The 22,016-nt window shown below is 40.6% G+C and overlaps 1 protein-coding gene across 1 annotated transcript; it reads right to left on the bottom strand.

Annotated features, from left to right (window-relative positions):
- Positions 1-141: 141 nt before the first annotated feature.
- slc5a12 (solute carrier family 5 member 12) lies at positions 142-21,471 on the bottom strand. Its single transcript, XM_057330013.1, has 15 exons — positions 21,127-21,471; positions 17,047-17,112; positions 16,894-16,945; positions 10,920-10,987; positions 10,443-10,597; positions 10,165-10,305; positions 9,758-9,887; positions 7,953-8,041; positions 7,580-7,692; positions 5,016-5,083; positions 4,848-4,934; positions 3,485-3,672; positions 3,189-3,292; positions 1,731-1,840; positions 142-1,654 (listed from the first exon to the last, which is right to left on the bottom strand). Exons 1-15 carry the CDS (start codon positions 21,469-21,471, stop codon positions 1,487-1,489), a joined length of 1,884 nt encoding a protein of 627 aa, XP_057185996.1. The 3' UTR covers positions 142-1,486.
- Between the last annotated feature and the right edge of the window lie 545 nt (positions 21,472-22,016).

Below are 22,016 nucleotides of genomic sequence, written 5' to 3' on the forward strand. Positions count from 1 at the left end.
CTTTGTTCAGGTAACACGCAAAATCAGTAAACATTGTTTACACACAGTATTGTCATTGTGACAATACAAATCATGCAAAGTGGCCACTTCAACTTTGTTTTAGATACTAAGCCAGGCTGGAGATTTGTGGGCAGAATGGAAATGTGTTGCTGAACTGAAATATTGTACTATGACACACCGTTCTCCTGATGTTCTGTAATCTATGCATGACGTCATTCATGCGCCCCGCCCATCCAGGGCTCTATACAAACATTTGTGTATTTGTGCACTTTTTACTGTGAAGTGTGCATGGCCTATATCTGCTTATACCAGAGAAGACTGACCTGAGATCAGTACATGTTGTAGTGGCTCAGTTGTTAACAGCTTTGAAGTGTTTTAATTTTATCAGGCATCTGAACAAACAAATGTTCTTCAGGTTTTATCAGATACACTTGGTTGTGTATGAAATGTCTTTATTGAAAATGCCTGTCAAAAGCATATGAAACAATAAAGATCATGTTTAGAAGTAATGGCCATCAGCATGTATTGTTGTACCATTGCGGTCAATGCTTATTATATCTGAACGTTTCACACAAACTAATTAATTTTAAGACTTGAAGACATCAGCCATTAGTTGTATTTAACTGGATCAAATCAATTACCATTAACTATTTTTCAACTATATTTTTGTTAAGTATATGCATGTATGCATTATGTAATCTCAGTGACAGTCAAGACACCTAAGGATTTTTATTTTATGATTCACAAAGGACCACAATTTCAGCAAAAAATATATATATTTACTGTATAATTGAATGAGAGATGTCACCTACACACCTACATCTTTGGCCTGATGGTGTAAATACCGTAGTAAATTAACAGCAAATTTTCATTTTTCTGGTGATCTAATGCTTTAACATTCTTGTGAAACAATACTTCATCTAAATTTAACCAGATTTTTGTGTCAGTCTTAAAGTTGGGTCATTTTATCAATTTATATATATAATTTGTTGATTTTATTGTTATTTCCCTAGAACGGTGGGCAAATATTAATGGATTAGGACTCTCACTGGCAGTGTATGGGGCTGGGTTGGAGGTTGAAGATTTTGTGGTTGGTGTAGATTACTTGGGTTAAAAATCCAGTTTGTATGAAAGGTTGGTAATTGGATGTATGAAAAAGAAGGAATATGATATGGCCACAGGTTTGGATTGTAGTTCCAGAAACAAAAAAGTTGATGATCCAGGTATACCTTCATACTTGTGAAAATCACACTCATCTAAATATTGTTCAATGCGACCCTATATGACACATGACTTAGAACAAAGCAAATGTATTGATTTATCGATAAGATACCTAAATCATTGTTTACATGTAAAGAGCATTATGCATAATAAAACAGTCATGTAAAATTGTAAAGGAGATTGGATAATTATTTTCTGTATACAAATAATTGACTGTATTTTACATTAAATAGTTTATGTAATCTTGACTGTTTTCTCTGGTTAATTACAGTTTTGCTTGATCTTGACTCGTTTCCTTGTGATCAAAGGCTGCATTTGTGTAACCATTGATCTCCGGGGTATCTCTACTACCGTCCATTTTTATCGCCCCTTCCTGGTCATCGTCCTGGACACTTGGATGTGTCTCCCATGCCTTGCCAAAGTCTGCCAAGTCCTAACAGAGGCAGAGAAAGGTTCAGACTGCATCTGCAATAGATGTGACCATCTTCTAAACAAAGCTTATTTTGTACCTCCTTGTCCTGACTGAGATCTGCATGTATGAAGCCTTTAGAACAGAAGCAGACGACATCCCTCACTGATCGGGTGAGCCCTGGCTTCAACTTCTTGGGGTCAGATGGCCCTGCACACACCAGCAACACTTACCTCGGCATCATTACAATGTACAAATGCTACATCATGTCAGGATAATGTATCATACCATCAGCTTTGCAATTAAATGCCCTTATCACTTCTTAATCTGTACATACTGAGTTTGGTTATTGACTTCTATGACAATGTTGTTCATGGGATATTCACTCTTCAGTTTTATAATGAATTCTTGGCTGTTGTTGGCTCTGGTTGTTCATGGCTGAGATGAGTGCCCAGTGCTAAATATCCCCAGGTGGTGCATCATATTATTTAATCTGGATTTGGCATCCCTCATGCTTTTATACTAACATGCTAACATTGCTGTTTCCATTGTATTTGTAAAAGTTCTCATTTGACTTTTTTAGATTCTAAAAATAGTGTTCAATGTGAGTCGCTTTCTTAGCAGTTTTGATTTGTAAACCTTAAAGTTAATCATTCTTATGTTTGTGTTCTGCTGTTTGTTTTCACGTCTTTTACTTTGAAGTCTGTATTGTTGTTGTGTCATTTCCTGTTGTAGTCATGTCATAGTCATAGTTTTTGTAGTTTTTTTTACTCTTACCCTTCATGTTTTGACTCATTAACTGTTTCCTGACATTTATGCGATTTTCCATCATCTATGACACAACGCTTACCTATATGGACAATTTTTTTCAAGCTTATAATGTTTTCACTGTTATATGGACTGTTGTATGGATCCTGTCTTTGCCTTCATGTTTTAAGCAGTAAGCATTAAGTTATTTAAATATGGAAATGATGTATGTATGTCTTTGTACATATACATTTAATTTAAGATGCTAGCCTTTACAACCAAACAACAATTTTATGACATGGCAGACATTATACTAGTGGACCTATTTAATAAGCCACATGTAGCAATATTTGTGTTGTTTTCAATTATTAGGGATAGGGCTATCCAAATAGGCATTGTACTCCTAAAGAATACCTTATATTTAGCTAAAGCATTGTGCTATTCCTTGCTTGAAGGTAGCACCTGTGTTTCTGTATAGCCTTCTGAAAGATACCAAAACTGATATTAATTGCTTTTATTTATTTCTAACAAGGTCTTTGTTTGTGTCATTTGAACCTTGACTGTTTATGCGGATAGAACATTGCCAACTATCAGACAGACAAACTTGCAAACTGTTACTCATTTCACATTAAACTAAATTATGTTGTTGGTTTAAAGGGTTTACTAGCATTGTAGGCAGACTTAGATTTGAGCCTATGAGTAACCATTTCTATGAGAGCAGCAGGCTTTATTTTCGGTGTCAGATTAACGGTCTATAACCTAATGTGTTTTGTTCCTGCCAGTAGAGAAGCTAATGAATGTCCTATCTCACCCGTCAGAAGTGTGATAAGTAGCCCTGCTGCCACGGTGCCAATAAAACCCACAGCACTGAAGTACAGATAGGACATGGAGTACCATGAGTCAGCCAGCCAGGGCCTGAGCACACGAGAGCATTCAGTTGCATTACTGCATCGTAAAAGTGCATTGTAACAGCTTAATTACACATTTGTAGTTATGTAATAATGTTTTATTTATACTGTAGGCACACAATGTATAACTAGAAAACTCACATCATCGGTGTATTATAAAGTTTGTATTTTTTAATAATACAAGAAAATTGTACAGCACCTGTCAGGGGTGGGAGTGCTAATAGTGAGTAATGTTTGGTTGGATCCATCCTCTGTGGTGCTAAAGTTACAGCCTGCAGTGTTAAGTTCAAGGGGATGTGTGTTGTTACTGGACGCTGGATAAATAAAGGATCCCACACCGACCCAGAATGAGAGAGAAATGCCAGTGATCAGACCCCCAATAGCCCCCTGCAGGGAGAGAACACAAATTATGTAATATAAATGCAAAGGACACACTCTCTTTAAATGTCATGTTCTACAAACTATACTTACAATGCATTCTTATCTTATGTGACATATACATATTAATATTCTCAATATGAAGTTGATACCAGTGAATATACTCCTGAAAGTGATAGTTCACCCATAAATAAAAAATATGTCATCATTTACTCTTGTCATTTCAAACCTGTATGACTTTCTTTCTTCTGCAGAACACAAAAGACGATATTTTGAAGAATGTTGTTAACTGGCCTCCATTCACTTGCGTTGGTTTTGTGTCCATACAAGAGAAGTGAATGGGGTCCAGTGCTGTTCGGTTACCAACTCTTCTCAAAATATCTTCTTTTGTGTTCTGCAGAAGAAAGAAAGTCCTAAAGGTTTGAAATGACAAGAGTAAATGATGACAGAATTTTCATTTTTGGGTGAACTATAACTTTAAGAAAAATCGTAAAAAATAAAAATAATCGTAAAAAATAGTAATTAAAAATAATTTATATACAAATGCAGCATCCTTTTATTAACGTGACAGTTCACCCAAAAATTTAAATTCTGCCATGAATTACTCAACCTCGAGTTGTTCCAAATAATGTATAACTTTCTTTTAACTTTAACTTTGTGTTTTGTTAAACACAAAGATTTTGGAAGAATGTTAGCAACTGAGATTTTCTGGGGAACCATTGACTGCCTTTTTTTTGTTGGTCCTTATTTTGTGATAAAATGCTAACACTTTGATGTTTTTGAAAAGGATTTTCAAAAGCCCACTTTTGACATTTACCAGATATTGTTACATTTGAAAACATAATACATAACATATGAACATGTTCTAATAGTATTATATACACATCCATAAACTGCAGTGTCAACTTATTAAGAAACTTTAGAAATTGTGTTTACGTTAAGCAAGGAAATTCTTCAAAGATGTTTACCAATGCTAATATAATTGGTAAGCTAAAGATGATATAAACGTTTAACATATAATAATGACAATCATAATAACATTATTATTATTGTTGTTGTTGTTATATTAAATGTTTACTGAGAGTTTGGTGCAGGTAAAGTATAGCAGAACCTTAATGCTGTTCAAATCCAACTAAAATCAATATTTGCGACTATACTGTTGTGTTTAGAAAGTGTAACTGAACCTTTAAGTTGGTGACAGGAAACAGGATTCCTAAAGAAAACAAACCCAGCATTGGGCCCCCGCATATGCCGTGGATACTGAGGGCCGCCTGAGGAACAGAAAGGAGAAAAACACTCATTCACAGGAAGCAGTGAAGGATATGATAATCCCACCCAGATGAGCTACATACCTGCACAATTCCACCCATATATGATGCAGCCACAGCCATAGTAGTGCAGGCCACACCAAACACCACACCTGCATTCAATGTGAAGTGAAGTGAAAGTGACCTATTAGTCAGATATGGTGACCCATACCCGAAATGTGACCTCTGCATTTAACCCATCCAGAGAGAAGTGAACACATGCACAGCATGTCGTGAACACACGTACACCCGGAGCAGTGGGCAGCTATCACTGCAGCGCCCGGGGAGCAGGGATATGGATAGGGTGCCTTGCTCAAGGGCACCTCAGTCGTTAACCGGCAACCTTCTGGTCACGAGTCCGACTCTCTAACCATTAGGCCACAACTGCCTCAGTAGAAAACATCTTACATTCTCACATTTACTCTTATTTAGAGATTTGAATAAACTACAGATTCCAACTATTCTATGGCTCCTGTGTCATGTGTGCTACAAAGATGAATCACTGGCTGAAAAGGATGCATTTTCTGACTTGGACAATACACTCACTTAAAGCAACACAGAAAACCATAGCAACATCCTGGCAGCCACACTCAGCACCCAAGCATTGGGCAGCAGTTTTTGTATTGGAAAGCACTAGTCGTATTTAATGGAACAGTACATGAAGCCATTTCTAGTCCTGATTTTTTATAAGAATAGACCTGTTAAACCCTCAACTCTTATTCATTAAAGGAGAAATTGTGTTATTATAGATCTTTGCTGCTCCAGGTGCAGTGTAGTTGTGTTTACATAAAGTCTTGGCTGCTTTTGTTTGCTATGGTTCACTCCACCATCTGTTTGACCTGTGTCTAACTGTTAGAAGAGTCATCATAAAACAATATTTACTGAAGCCTTTCTTGCAAAAAAGAAAAATTAAAAGCCCCATCCGTTTTGTATTAAAGGTGCCATGAATTAAAACCACAATTTTAACCCGAGCTTTTGTTATATAAGAGGGAATCGTATTCACGCGAACATCCTGTAAGTGTCAGAACTGAAAATGCCCTTGTTACTGAGATTACAACTGTTATTGACACCAGGCCCAGCGAACGCCAGGTCCTGGAATGCACCTAATAGGTTGAAGACCGCCTCCACAGAAAGAATATCAACGACTACTTCTCTAGCCCCGCCCACTGGTTCGGGCATGACAATTCTGAAGTAACACAAGTGGCGCGGAACCAGAGAGCGCGAGCAAGCAATAAACAAACTGCTGTTAAAGATAACTAAATATTGTGCCATCCCTGGTTGTGGAAGAATACAGTCGCTGCATAACCTTCCTTCGGATTCCGATATTAGGAATGCGTCGTTAAAGTTTATTTTTAAAGACGTTCCAGCTCATGTGGGAAAAACATGGAGCGTTTGTTCGTTTCATTTCTCCATGGATTCCTTCGTGAACAAGGCACAGGTTAACGCTGGATTTCTGGAGAGACTAAAATTAAAAAGCAGTGCTGTGCCGTCAATATTGGATCCGATAGGAATGGCGCAGCAATCTTATGTGAGTAAAACATTTTTGCACTATGCGTCACTATTGCTTTGTTAGAGATTGCTTGATATGCCCTGAGCACTAGTCGCACGATATTAGTATTACCTGGGGACCTCTAGTCATTTGTATTAATTGCAGAGGTTGTCTGTGATCTTCAGCCCGTGCAAATTGGGATCTCTGTGATTTGTATAATGTCATTTTTCAAGGTTTTATCCACCATTTGCGAATAATGGAGGCTATTTTGAAGTGTTTTGGTATTATTTCGGGTGCTGGGTCATATCCATAAATTACCGGGAGTCTCCCGTTTGTTTATTTATCATGGAAACTCTCGTAACATTTGAGATCCGCGATCACGGTGATCTTTTGTCCGGTTTGTGATCACGGGTCTCAAATGCTGACATGTACGGTCATATATCATTAAACGCAATACAACTATAGGGTATATAAACTATACACAAAGCCTTGCCATCACATCCGGGAAATAAGTCAGTAAATTTAAGTAAAATCATCCCGTGCGAATGCGTCACATGAAATACTGATGTGGGGAGGTCATTTATAAATCACACGAGGTCCCCAGATAAAGCTAATCTCATGCGAATGGTGCTAATGTGTAACCTAACACATTGGTCTCTAACCAAATTCACAGAAGGCTCCAACTAAGTTTACTACGCAAACTTCTATCCAATCATAGCAGTGGGCGTTTACTTCCCAGTCTTCAATGCGGCACGACCATTAAAACTGAGCGTTTGTAGAGCTGGCCTCAAAACCCCGGTAGAAAATAGCCTGTTACTTATTGATTTTGATGTTTTTGAATGTAAAATCCATGCCAACGTCATAAGTAGACCTCATACAACCATTTAAAACAATAAACAAGCCCAGTTCATGAGACCTTTAGATACGTTTTGTAATGAATTCTGCCATTGAAAAGAATGAACACATTTTACAGAACTGTTTTGTGTTTACTGTGACCCTGTATTCATAGCGATGTATAGAATTTATCATTCAGGAAAATTAATAGCTTACTAAAAAATGGAAACACTTCTCATATTTCTACTTTATAAATGTCCTGAAGGAGTGTGGTGGATGTATTTACAGAGCGCTTTGCTGATCCAGTTGGCTGCTCGGTTGGATAACCCTGTAAAACACTGGCTCACAAAATCCTCGTACATCACAGTCGCCAAAGCGTTGATACTGGCAGCGACTGTGCTGAAAGAGAAACAGATCCTTGATGATATTCACGTCTCCTTATAAAGGAATAGTTCACCCAAAAATAAAATGGACACACGCAGGCTCCACAAATCTAAAGTTTGGAATCTCATTGGTCCGGTAAAGAGTTCTTAATGAGTTCTTGAAGAAATTAGGATCCAAACTATATCTTTGTTAATCTGTATTATCATATATATTGTACAGTATGGGACAAGAATGTGTAAATTATTTGCAAGTATTAAAAAAAGACTCAAATTTACCTTAGAGTTCCACTGAATGCACATGCAACAAATAACCCTGGCAGCCCTGGAAATCCCCCAAGAATCTCCATCACAAAATACGGCATAACCTGGAGAGCAAAAGACACATCGGGTGCCCCTGATTTTGATACTTTTTAAACATGATGTCAGCATGTGTGAAACTTTCACCCACAATGTTACAACGGTATACAGCCGCAGAAAAAATTAAAAGACCATTTACAAATTTTCATTTAATCAGCATGTCTAGATGTGTTGTGGCCATTCCAGTCTAGTGTTGTACTTCAATAAGATCAAACCTCAGGAGTGACATAAAATCATCCAAAAGCAATGTGAAAGACTGACAGAATGACAAGACACATGAAAATTTAAATAAATAAATAAAATGTAAGTTATTGTGATGTTTTACTTTTCCCAAATACATGTACAAATATGACTGCTTAAAAGTGAATATGAACTTGTTCTTTGCAGTATTTGAGGTCTGAAGAAATACTAGATAAATGCAAATGAAAACCATTTTTTATTTGAAATTTGGTAAAAAAATATTGTTAGTAGTTTACAGAATGAACTGTGAAACTGTAAATTTTACCTAAACACATAAATAGTAAATTCAGAAAAACTGAAATGGTGCTTTGAAATGGTCTCTTTTTTCTGCAGCTGTATATGTTTACAAACACTATTGTAATGTGACATTGCAAGCAGGCGCGCAAATGGCACTAGGGACAGGGGGGACATGACCCCCTCAGATTCATAGCGACCCGATCCTTCCCCCTCACTGTCCCTACGAAAGGTGACAAGCATCGGTAAAAATGAGGATTAATCAGGGTTGAACCATAGTGATTAAAACGCCATTGTCTACATTTACATTTATGCATTTGGCAGACGCTTTCATTTTATTTGTTTCTGACTATGTGCAATTCCCTGGTATCGAACCCATGACCTTAGCATTGCTAGTGACATGCTCTAACCACTGAGCCACAGGAAAGTCTATGACTGAGTTGGTGATTTTTCTGGACTGAAAAAAATGGACTGCATAACTGCCACATAGAGGCAATGAAAAGACCAAAACTATCACAAAGGAAATGGTTGGATAAATCGAACAATTTATCGTCTGGAAATAATGTTTTATCTGGACTAAATTAGGGTCCTGGCATTACATTATCATCTAACCCAATGTACTGTATAAGTTGACTGAGGTAAATTTACTGATTCATGTATAAATGTTTAAATAAAACATATTTTGCCGAAGGCATGAAGTTTTGGTGGGTGGTTGGCATACTAAACAAATAACAGTTTGATCATGCATTGCTAGTGTTGAGATATAAAAAGCCTTTGTTCATTGTTGTTGATTTCAAATAAGAATCCTCCAATGGCTTTTTACTGCAAACCATTAGCCCAAATTATGCAAAGTAACTACTTGAGCACTATTTAAAGCCCAAATTATGCAAAATAACTAACTGAGTTGAAATCATTTGCTGACAGCTTGATCCCCCCAGTTAAAAGATCCCATCTGCACCCCTGATTACAAGGGGTTGCTACAGTGTGAGGTTGCTCATAAATTAGTAGATGGGCATAGATGGTTGCTAAGGTTTTACAATGACATATGTTTTGGTCAAACACACTGTAAAAACTACTGGGTTATATTCAACCCAACCAACTGTTAGGTTTTAAATTCACCCATCCTGGATTGTTTTGAAATGCAGGGCTGTTTTAATCCATTGTTGGGTCAAATATAAACCATTTACTGGGTTGATTTAACCTAACGGGTTTGCCCATTTTTAACCCAATCCTTTTAGAAAGTAGATCACCTGGTCTGGTGCAGAGACATAACCCGCACTCCATGGGTCACAGCTGTAGTAGAAGGCATACATGATGAGTCCAGACACCACAGCACAGAACAGAATAATCCACAGACCCAGAAGATTCAGGTAGAGTGCCCTAAGATTCAGCCAAAACAAAAAGATGCTTCATAAAATCACCAACCAGAAAACAAGGTTATGTGGGCAGAATTCCGTTTTTATTCTTCTGCATAAGATGTGTTTAACGGTGCTTTTGTATGCAAAATAGGCAGTGAGTGAAATCCTTTGTATCTGGAGCTCAATTTCATTTCCATTGACATTAATGGTAGTTGGGGCCTGTTTTATGAGAATTCCTGATACACAATGGGGGACTGCATCACATGCAGTTTTGCATAAACACAGTAATGTCCGCTCACCAGCGTGCGTGGCTCTCTGTCTTGCAGGAAATGCATCTTTGAATGGTAGATTGGTTAACCCCATAGATGCCCAGCCAGGTAAAGGTCCCTCCTACAGAAAGTGTCCAAAAAGTGTGACGCCTTAGTGGATCGATATCAAAGCTGGAAGCAAACGAAGATAATGGTGAATCTCACAAAAAAAACAATTACACTTGCATTGAGAAAATATTCTAAATATGTCAATGATGTGTACAAATGACATTTAAATGACACATGCTGAAACAAGGTACTGTACATACTCGAACACTTGTAGTCTGCCTCCAGCGTGAGACGTGCTCCAAACAGACTCGATCCCCCCCGCTCTAATCGAACCCTGGATCAGCACCGTGAGGAAGCCCACCACCATCACCACCATCTGGAAGGCATCCGTCCAGACCACAGCCTTCAACCCCCCCTGAACAACACGCACACACTCTGTTACACTGAATTAATTCACGTCAGAAAATGAAACATTTATCATCTGCTAAAAGTTATTCATACGCCAAACAGACTGTTCCAGTTACCTCTGTTTAATAACATTTAAACATTTCTGTCATAATAGAATCAGTGTTTATATAGTCAAATGCATTTCTTGTAGTTTTGCACAGTTTGTGTTTCTTCATAAGCGTTTGTATCTGTGAACAGAAGTCTCAAGTTGAGTAAAATCTCCTCCCACTGAAACCTTCATCATAGGTATTATGTTAAAGATAAGAGAGCTGATAATCTGATATACTTACCAATGTGCAGTAAAAAGTGCAGACAATGCCAGTGGCGTATATTGAACCCCAAAGATCAAAACCTGTCACTGAGATAAAAATATACAGCATGTGGATATAAAATAGTAAGGGGGATGTACAGTCACGCAGCACGATTTTTGTAGGGGTTGCGTACAATCACCCTGAAGCGGTTTATTTTGTGGTAATGACTAACTGACTGTACGTTTTGTCACCGTTTACCGAAAGAAAAAATATGTGGACCACTGGAAAAAGGAATCAACATAATCCATGGAAAAATGCATGGCTCTTAAGGCCCTGGGGCACCAGCTTCTGATGGGAGGCCTGCCGCATCTATATCAACCAATACGTAATTTGCATAACAGCCATTTGCAATGCTTCGTGGGATTCTCTTTCCCATACAATGCTTAACTACAGTCTTAAAGGGATAGTGAAAAATCCGTCATCGTTACCCTCAGATTGTTCCAAACCTGTATACATTTCTTTGTTCTGCTAAACACAGAGGAAGATATTTGGATGTCACTAACCAAACAGAGCTCATCCCCCATTGACTCCCATAGTATTTATTTTCCCTACTATGACAGTGTGGTGAGATTGGGATGAGATTTGTTTGGTTTCTCACATTCTTCCAAATATCTTTGATATTTAGAGTAAATGATGACATAATTTTCATTTTTAGGTGAACTATCTCTTTTTTATACAATAGTGAATGGTTTAGTTTATGGCTTATGCACCTCTTTTTGGCCCTATAAAAAAAATAATGAGAAAACATTCCTGAACCATGAAAACTTAAATGTCAGTTGGCACTATTGTATTCTGTTCTGCATGAACTGCTTCTACAATTTTATCTGACCTTTCCAATCACTCCACAACATTACATTGGATCCAAAAGTTTTAGCTCAGTCAAGTCTTGACACATTAGAATTTAATTATTTCATTCAAACAGAGGGACCAAAAAAGATTATTCTTCTTGTCCAACACCTGAAAACTACCCAAATATTTGAAAACCTAAAGAGTTGTCAACCTAGACAGCTAACATACGTTTGCTAACAGTACACGGGCTTTCTCAAATTGTAGGTTATTCTAGAATATAAATTAGATTGAAACTTGCATGCTGTACTGTCACGGACGGTGGCGGTTAGAACCCAAGCGCAGACAGAAGGAGGGGGTAAACAAAACAGACTTTAATAATAACTACAAAATATAAACCCACGATGGGGGACAAACACAATAACCAAAAACGCTTTTAAGAGACAAAGAAAAACTTCCGACAATGGGGCAAAACAAAAACCAAAGAACACTAAAACAACTCACTTAACTAAACAGGTTCACGGACAGGGCAAGGCAAGGCAAGGCAAGGCAGAGACGCAGGAACACGGGGTCACACCAAACACAACGAAGCGCACAGGACAATGAAACATGAGGCATTTTAAAGGGAACACAAACGAGGGATAACGACACAGGGCAGGTGAGAAACATTAGACACGGCAGGGAAGCAATACATGAAACGAGAGGGGCGGGGCCAATGACAAGACACTGGAGAGAAACATATTATTGTCAAAAGGAAAATAATATGTTTCTCTCCACACATAACCTGTCATGGCTCTGCTTCCTTAGTCATGTTTTTCTTGGTGCTGTAGCAGAGCCATGACAAAGTCTTTGGTTATGTGTGGAGAGAAACACATTATTGTCCTTTTGACAATAATATACGTTCTCTCCAGTGTCTCGTCATTGGCCCCGTTCCTCTCGTTTCCTTGTTATCTTTCCCTAAGTGTTTGATTACACCTGCCCTGTGTCGTTATCCCTCGTTTGTGTTTTCCTATATATACCCTCATATTCCTTTGTCCTGTGCTCGTGTATTACGTTTGTTGTGCGTGTACTGTGCTCACCTGTTCTATGGATTTACTATGTTGGTGTTTCGTTTTGACCCCGCGTCTCAGCCTTGCCTTGTCCTGTCCGTTAACCTGTTTTGTTAAGTGAGTTGTTTTTAGTGTTCTTTGGTTTTTGTCTTGCCCCCTCGTGGGAAGTTTTTGTTTGTTGTATTTCTCTGTTTAGTTTTTCCCCATTGTGGGTGTTTTTGTTTCTGTCTTTGTTAAAGAATAAAATCTTATTTGTTAACCCTGTCATTGCCTGCCTGCATCTGGGTTCTTCCACTCATCTTCTGACAGAATACACGAGCCAGAATTGAACCCAGTAGGCATAATGGAGACAAGGCAATCCAGGCAGGCTCATCTCCTCTGCGGTCTGCGACAGGGCTACTCCGACGTCTTGGAGTTTGCCGACCGATTCTTCGAGACCGCAGGGGAGATGGTCCATGATGAGAGAGAGCAGATGGCAATGTTCAACGGCGGTCTGAACGAACCGCTGTCACAGGCAGAAATGAGGATGCTGAGACCGCTGGGCTTCACGGACATGATCAGGTACGCCATGAATCGGCCGGAGCCCAGGGTCTCAGTTCAGCCCAGTCTTTCTTCCCCACTGCCCGTGATCTCGGAGGGTCGCGCTATACAGATTGGGGTTATCAGCACGACCGCTCCATCCATCTCTCCCCCGGCAGCTCCTCCTCCGCCCACCAGTCTCCGTGGACGGCGCCGACGGAGGGAGTCGTGGGACTCCCCGTCTGACTCCTCTAGCACGGAGCTAGTCGTGCCCCCCACCGCTTCTCAGCAACCGGCAACATGTCCTGTGGGCCAGTCCAGGAAGAAGAAGCCGAGGAGGGGGAAGTCCAGTCCGGTGCAGCCGGCGTCCAGTCCGGTGCAGCCTGCGTCCCAGCCGGTGATCCAGACTGCGTCCCAGCCGGTGATCCAGCCGGCATCCAGTCCGGTGCAGCCGTCGTCCGGTGTCCAGTCCTGTGTCCGGTCCTGTGTCTAGTCTTGTGTCCAGTCTTTTGTCCAGTCATGTGTCCAGGCCTGTGATCCAGCCGGCGTCCAGTCCGGTGATCCAGCCGGCATCCAGTCCGGTGGTCCAGCCGGCGTCCAGTCCGGTGGTCCAGCCGGTGTCCAGTCCCATGCAGCCGGCGTCCAGTCCGGCGTCCAGTTCGGTAGTCCAGCCGGCGTCCGGTCCGGTGGTCCAGCCGGTGTCCAGTCCGGTGGTCCAGCCGGTGTCCAGTCCGATGCAGCCGGCGTCCAGTCCGGTGCAGCCGGCGTCCAGTCCGGCGTCTAGTCCGATGTCAAGTCCGACGTCCAGTCCGGTGTCCAGTCCGATGTCAAGTCCGACGTCCAGTCCGGTGTCCAGTCCGGCGCCCCAGCCGGTACAGCAGCCGGCGTCAAGTCCTGTCCAGCCGGCCTTCCAGCCGGCGTTGGGCCCTGTCCAGCCGGCCTTCCAGCCGGCGTTGGGCCCTGTACAGCCGGCCTTCCAGCCGGCGTCAAGCCCTGTCCAGCCGGCCTTCCAGCCGGCGTCAAGCCCTGTCCAGCCGGCCTTCCAGCCGGCGTCAAGCCCTGTCCAGCCGGCCTTCCAGCCGGCGTCAAGCCCTGTCCAGCCGGCCTTCCAGCCGGCGTCAAGCCCTGTCCAGCCGGCCTTCCAGCCGGCGTCAAGCCCTGTCCAGCCGGCCTTCCAGCCGGCGTCAAGCCCTGTCCAGCCGGCCTTCCAGCCGGCGTCAAGCCCTGTCCAGCCGGCTTTCCAGCCGGTCCCTGGGAGACTCCCAGGGTCAAAGACTGTTTCCCCCAGGACTCCTCCTAAGTCCCCTAGGACTACACGCCCTCGAGCGCAGCCGGGGACTGGGACTTCTCCCTACCCCCATGGACTCCCCCTATGACTCTTGTTTTGCCCCACCCCCCCTCCCATGTTTGTTGTTCTTGTTGTCCCACCCAAGTCCCTTTGTTATTTTGTCTGTCTCCAACTTATTCTGTTTTCCATGTTTTGTCTGTTCTTGTCTTTGTCTCAGTCTGCCTTGTCTTGTCCGTCTACCGTTTGGTGAGCACCTGGAGGTGTTCATTAAAGGGGGGGCTTCTGTCATGGCTCTGCTTCCTTAGTCATGTTTTTCTTGGTCCTGTAGCAGAGCCATGACAAAGTCTTTGGTTATGTGTGGAGAGAAACATATTATTGTCCTTTTGACAATAATATACGTTCTCTCCAGTGTCTCGTCATTGGCCCCGTTCCTCTCGTTTCCTTGTTATCTTTCCCTAAGTGTTTGATTACCCACACCTGCCCTGTGTCGTTATCCCTCGTTTGTGTTTTCCTATATTTACCCTCATATTCCTTTGTCCTGTGCTCGTGTATTACGTTTGTTGTGCGTGTACTGTGCTCACCTGTTCTATGGATTTACTATGTTGGTGTTTCGTCTCAGCCTTGCCTTGTCCTGTCCATTAACCTGTTTTGTTAAGTGAGTTGTTTTTAGTGTTCTTTGGTTTTTGTCTTGCCCCCTCGTGGGAAGTTTTTGTTTGTTGTATTTCTCTGTTTAGTTTTTCCCCATTGTGGGTGTTTTTGTTTCTGTCTTTGTTAAAGAATAAAATCTTATTTGTTAACCCCGTCATTGCCTGCCTGCATCTGGGTTCTTCCACTCATCTTCTGACATAACCAAAGACTTTGTCATGGCTCTGCCTCAGGACCAGGAAATCCAAGACTAAATGAAGCAGAACCATGACACTGTACACTTTAAAACTGTAATATTCTAGCAGCTGGGTTGCCAGAAAAAAAAGTAAAATAAGATGATAAAATGTTTTTCACGTTAATTTCATACTTTAAATTGAACATTTGTTAACGCATTTCAAAAGTACGTGAAAATTCTGTAAAATAAAACCATAAAATTACAGCTTTTTATTGTGTACATAATGTTTTGCAGCAGGTTGCCAGTGACTTACTGTAGATTTAATTTACAATTTTGTTTTCCACATAAACTCACCTAGTTCTTATTTTTTTCATAAAACAAGACTAAATATCTTAGGTCACTTTTCTTGTTATGTAAATGTATTGTGACTTAAGAAGTTTTAAATATTTTTACTAGAAAACAAGACAACAATGCTTGGGAAGAATGTCATTTTTTGCAGTGTTCCTGTGCTAATTCCAGTAATGTGACCAGTCTCTTCTAGCTTATCTTAAAAGTCAAAGTGTTTTAATTATGATTAAAGTAAAGTTTAACTCAAATTGAAAACAGTACTAATCGGAAAGTAGTAATAAGTAGTAATGAAATCTACAGTAAGTTACTGGCAAACCTGCTTTAAATCATAGCTGTCTTGGAAATAGATCCTTAGTGTGATTGTACTGTAACTTACTAAGTTTATTGTCCCATTATAATGAAATTGTGTTGCCAAGCAATTCGACTACCACACAGGACAGCTGTGCATTTGACTGTCATTCCAGACCAATACCTGATGAGCTACAGAAACAGTGTACTGGAATTGTGTTTCATGTAATTGTTTCATGCCAATAAAAGAACACTGTCATGATGGTTTGGCAGTCATCTATGGGTAAAAATCTTTGGGATAATTTTGATAATTGAACTTGGTAATTCAGAACAGAAAAAAATGGTTGTAAAAACCACAAGTGGATTTATTAAAAGGAGAATTAAACAAGAAAATTAGTTCAGTTTCTTTATTGGCTATAAAATGCAAACTGTTATTTAATTTAAGGAGCCATAAAGACATTAAAACAATGCTCTGGGAATCGTGGTGCAATATACTTAAAGCATTGCATTGCAAAGTGACGAATTCAACTGATCAAATAATACATGGGAAGATATAACTACTCATCTATGAAATGACTGAAATGTTTCAAAAATGTTGATAAAGCTGGTATACGAAGTGTTCAGCAAGTCTAGAGTTTGAGGCATCACCATAGAGCATCAATTGTTTTTTTAATACCTGAAACCAATATTTTATCAAAAACATTGTAGTCTACTATACGATATGTCTGCACTTTGTAAAATATGTAAATACTACAAATTGTATATAATTATGAATGACCTGCAGAAATACTATTAAAAACTCTTTTACTGTTACTTCATGTTTTTAAAAAATTATTATGATAAATCCAAACTGACCTTGATTCAGAGCTAAAGCAGGGGCATAGACCACCACACCAGTGTACAGAATCTGCGCAGTTAAAACACAACCGTTGTTATTTTGACTACGCAACAACAATCTCAAATGTATTTATTTCGTGTGAAAACCACTGAACATTTCATCACACTCACCGTTTGTACTATATAAATGAGAGTGGCAGCCACACGGGCCGCCTTACAGAAACGCAACTCCAGATACTGTGAGAAAAGCAAGGCACAAATCAGTACACACATGAGACGGACCCAAACATAACTACTGCTGACACATCCAGTGAGATTTAGCACTTCAGGTCATGACCTCCCACAAAAGCCAGGAGCATCTGTCCAACAGCACACTGGATGGTTAATATCCTGAACGTCAGTTCTGTCCAAGGTCGTGGTTATGTGTAGTTATTTTCTGTGCTGGTCTATCTGATGCCTAAGAAAACATTTAGACTTTTCTTCTGATTTGGATACGATTATATAATATATGACACAATAATTAGATTACTACTTGAAAAGGGGCACATCAAGACCAGGCCTGAAGTCAGTGGCGGACTGGCCGTCTGGAGAACCGGAAGTTTTCTCGGTGGGCCGCAGCTCAATGTGTGCTGGCCCACTGTAAGGATATAAAGAAATAATAATAACATTTTCTTTTGCTCACTTGTTACAGTTGTGATTTCTGTGCCCTAGCCACAGAAGTAACAGCGCTCGTCAAATTTCAAAAGGTTGGCCAATCAAACAGGGTTTGGAGAATTCTAGACAATCGAATTAGATTCAATTTATTGTCATTGCACATGTACAAGGCAACGAAATGTGACCTCTGCTTTTAACCCATCCAGAGAGTAGTGAACACACGCACAGCAAGTGGTGAACACATGTACCCACGGAGCAGTGGGCAGCTATCACTGCAGCGCCCGGGGAGCAAGTAGGGGTAAGGTGCCTTGCTCAAGGGCACCTCAGTTGTTACCCGCCGGCCCTGGGAATCGAACCGGCAACCTTCTGGTCATGAGTCCGACTCTCTAACCATTAGGCCACAACTGCCCCCTATTACAGAGAATTACAGAGGCCAAGCAGAACTTAAACCAATCAAACTGAAGAAGACAGACGTTTCAGCCAATTAAATTGAAGAAAACTGGAAGACAGAAGTTTGGTAGGTGGGTGCTAACAGAAACCAAGTACGAATTCAGTTTGATGACTGTGAAGTAGAGAGATATGGGAAGTCAAACATAACAAAGCCAACTGTTTAACAATAAAAATGCTAAACAGTAAGATTTTAGAGATGCAAACTACTTAACTTTTGTGAATTCTGTTGTTTTAAATGACAACTTAGGTGGTTTGTCACATAATGTAAGATGTTTAACGTGCATTTGACTTAAAATGCCTAAAAACACAACCGACAGCATACTGTTTATAGCAGCGGTTCTTAATCCTGGTCCTCGCGACCTCCCGCTCTACATATTTTGTTTGTTTCTCTTATCCCTTCACAGGTTTGTTCAATGCGACCGTATATGAAAATCACTGGATATTCTGCTATGATTCCAGTTTGAAATGAGCGTATGTACTATTCAAAAGGCATTAAAGTGCACAAGACGTGTGTAAATCTCATGATTACGGCTAAATGGCACTTGATATTTCTGTAGTAAGTTTTGTCTGTGTGTGAAGGTGCTGCAGGCAGTCGTGTAGCGCAAATCCGTGTTCTCAAACTTCAGCTGATTTCCTGTGTGCATGGAGTAGAGAGCAGTGAACACTGTCTAGGGACCATGTCAATCGTTACACAGTTCGTTCATGAAGCACTCTTCTAATGAGCTGGTGATTTAAATCCAGTGTGTTAAACAGAGAGAGATGCAAAATATGCAGAGCTAGCCCTAGTCCGCCTCTGCCTGAAGTATTAAGATACCAAAAGATGTCTGATGTTCGCAGGTTACAGAAAACTCTCATGGACTAGAAGACGCAAATTATCATCACCACCAGATGCAAGCAATACACCCAACCGGCTGGACCTGGCCCAATGTCAGAGACCATACCCAGTAACATTCGGGACAAAACCAGTTCAACACAAAGGTTATAAAACCCAGCAAAGTATTGGGTGTATACCAACCCACTGGACTGCAAATGTCTGTCAAGAAGGTGCCATTTGCCAATGCCAATAAGGGGGATGCATCACCTTGTGGAGTGCACTCGGACTCCAAAAGGGCACAGCAGATTTCGGGATTGATATGTCACAGTCTAATAGGCTAGTCTCTTTTTGGAGTCCCCCCTTCTGTTGTTCCTCAATAGAGATCTGCTGAGAGTATCTAAAGCTCTATAGGAAAATGTGAAAAGCGCGGACTCGACACAACAAGGATAAGGTTGTGTCTTTCTTCCCACAGGGGAGCGCTTATTGGTGGTTATTATTGGTGCTCTTCTGCCCACACTTCAGGACCTGTACGATTCCAGAGTGAAAAACAGGGCAATAAAAATCATCATTGACTCCACACACCCAGCACACAAACTTTTTGAACTGTTGCCCTCTGGCCGGCGCTTTAGAGCACCAAACACCAAGACTTCCAGACACAGAAGCAGCTTCTTCCCCCAGGCAATCTCCCTCCTAAACAGATAACTGCTCCTTAAGAGCAATATTCCACTTCCACTACTCCTATAGTGTGCACTATAGTGCCTTATTATATCTACATTTTATTTATACATGTATATAACCTCTACTTACTACATTATCCATTTGCACAAGTGTACATACAATCTGTTAATATGTATATTCTACTATATACTACCCTGTACAATGTCTCTTATATGTTATTATCCCCCATTTTCTGTAAAATAGTCTTTATTTTATATATGCATATTTTAGAATCTTTTAGACTGTAAATCTTATTATATTGTATTGTCATTGTGTTGAATGTCTGTACTAGAAGCTTCCAACACCAAAGAAAATGCCTTGTGTGTGCAAGCACACTTGGCAATAAAGCTCTTCTGATTCTGATTCTGATTATAAGTTCACCACCGGTTCCCTGAGGGAAGTGGTGGGAACTTTGAGCACAAAGCTGGCCATGGTTTTAAGATAATGTGATCCCAGTTCGAACTTCAGGCAAGTGCTGGTGACTGAGAGAGCCTGTAGGCCCTCACCCACCTTGATTGAACTGAGTCAGGAGAGCTGTCTTCAGTGACAGGCCGCTCAATTTAGCTTCCTTCAGGAGCTCAAATGTGGCACTCAGTAAGGTCAATAAGACCAACAAGACCCCATTCGTGTTTAGGAGATCTGCATTCAAATCGGATGTTAGATCATGTCCTGCCCCTTAAAGACCTGCATCAGGAATGAGATGTTCCCAGGAGTATTACTTCCATTCAGTTTAGATGACTCAGTACGTGCAACTAACAAGATTTCTTCCTCATTCTCCTGACTTTGCTCAGTGTCTGCAATGAGGCTTACTAGGGAAAATGTGTTGGACAGGGAGTAAAGTGGGAGGACTACTGGGAGATGAACAGGTCCTCCCTGAGTTCCTCGTGCACCTTCCGCAAGACACTAGGGCGAGGTCCAGCTTTGTGTTGGCATCTACTGGAAGATGAACAGGTCCTCCTTGAGTTCCTTGTGCACCTCCTGCACAAGGAACTCATGATATATCATAAATGCCCTGAGGTGGACCACACATCTCACTTGTGATGGAACACACATCTCACTTGTGATGGAACACAAGTCTGTGGGGATTGATGTATCGTCCGCATTCAGTGGCACACAGGCAGATAGACATCTTTATAAACACACTGTCTAGTGTAAACTCTTTTAGTGAAAGTTTGCTTTTTCAGCGTTCTGTGAGGCTGCCGAAGTGCCAAAAGGAAGCTCTGATCACTCAAGCTTGCCAAGACAGACCGAAGATCCGGCAGAAATTAAAAGAGCTGGGAGGAATAGTGTGTACACATTCTGCCTGAAGGACAAGTGTGAATGAGTGTTGCACACCATCTCCTTTTATACCCATTGGGGGGGGGAGTTACTTGCAAATGCCTCTCACTTAATCTTATTCTCGTGAAAGATCAGAAGATCAGCAAAGAGAACCCCTAATGTCACTACATCGACAGTTGGTGAGTGACAGATAAGAAACAATCTTACAGTCCAAAAAAGAAACATTTTGGACGCATAGCCACAAAATAAGTGACTGATAAAAATACTGCCAATATTTAGTATTTTTATCTATGAAACATCATACATTTACAGAATGTTCTGAATGAATTGCTAGATACCTCATATGTGCTTGTGATGCCAGATCTGTAAAACACAGGCAGAAAAACCTCAGCCGTCAGGAACACCACAAATGTGTACGCGATCCCAAAGATGATGTACGAGGCCCCGTATCTGTACACGTCAGATGGAGCCCCAATAACTGTCACTGCAGACATAAAACTGGCCGTCAGAGAAAGAGCAACTGGACCGCAAGACATCTGACGGCCTCCTACCAGAAAGTCCTTAGATGAGTCCTTCTTCCACTCTTTGATGGCGAAGAAGACCCCGATACTCGAGGAGACCACAAACAACAGGGCAAACACCACATAGTCCCCAGCCTGGAAGGTCCCTGAGACATTCTCCATGTTTAGTTCAGACTGAATTGGACTGTGATCAAACAGGTAGTGTAGTTATTGTCTGGATCAGGCTCCTCACGTATTAATAATGTTAATCATTGAGTTTTAACAGGTTGAAAAATGCTTATGATTCAGAACATGGGTCTAGGGTCACATCAGTTATTACATTTCTCAGTTACACAAGAGTTACAAGAGTTATCTTGTAACACTATCTGTCTGTCTTTAAATTGTTTTATTTAAATTTTTTGTATTTATTTATTGTTTTGATGTTTTTGTTTCATTTTACATTATTTTTTTCAAAAGAAACCACTCAGAACATGTGGTAAATGTTTCATTTTTTAGTGATATGCTTCAGTAACTTTTTAAATGATACTTTGTGACCTGATGTTTATCCTGGCACAAATATGTATTCCTCTTAGTTTTCATTAAGCCTATACTTATTTCAAGCAGTAAAGCACTATACGTCCTGTAACGTAAACATTACCTTTTACATAAAATACTGTCTCACATATTAAATATCATATTTAAATTGTGTATATATATATATATATATA

The sequence above is a fragment of the Triplophysa rosa genome, linkage group LG3, assembly GCF_024868665.1.
Source record: "Triplophysa rosa linkage group LG3, Trosa_1v2, whole genome shotgun sequence".
Lineage (NCBI taxonomy): Eukaryota > Metazoa > Chordata > Actinopteri > Cypriniformes > Nemacheilidae > Triplophysa > Triplophysa rosa.

Bases quoted from the DNA above. Each gene is read 5' to 3' on its own strand.
- slc5a12 (XM_057330013.1), bottom strand. From the start codon at position 21,471: ATGGAGAATGTCTCAGGGACCTTCCAGGCTGGGGACTATGTGGTGTTT. The intron at 16,946-17,046 runs GTGAGTGTGATG...TTAACTGCGCAG, and splicing joins TCATTTATATAGTACAAACG to ATTCTGTACACTGGTGTGGT. The intron at 10,598-10,919 runs GTAAGTATATCA...CGTGTTGTTCAG, and splicing joins GCACTTTTTACTGCACATTG to GGGGGGTTGAAGGCTGTGGT.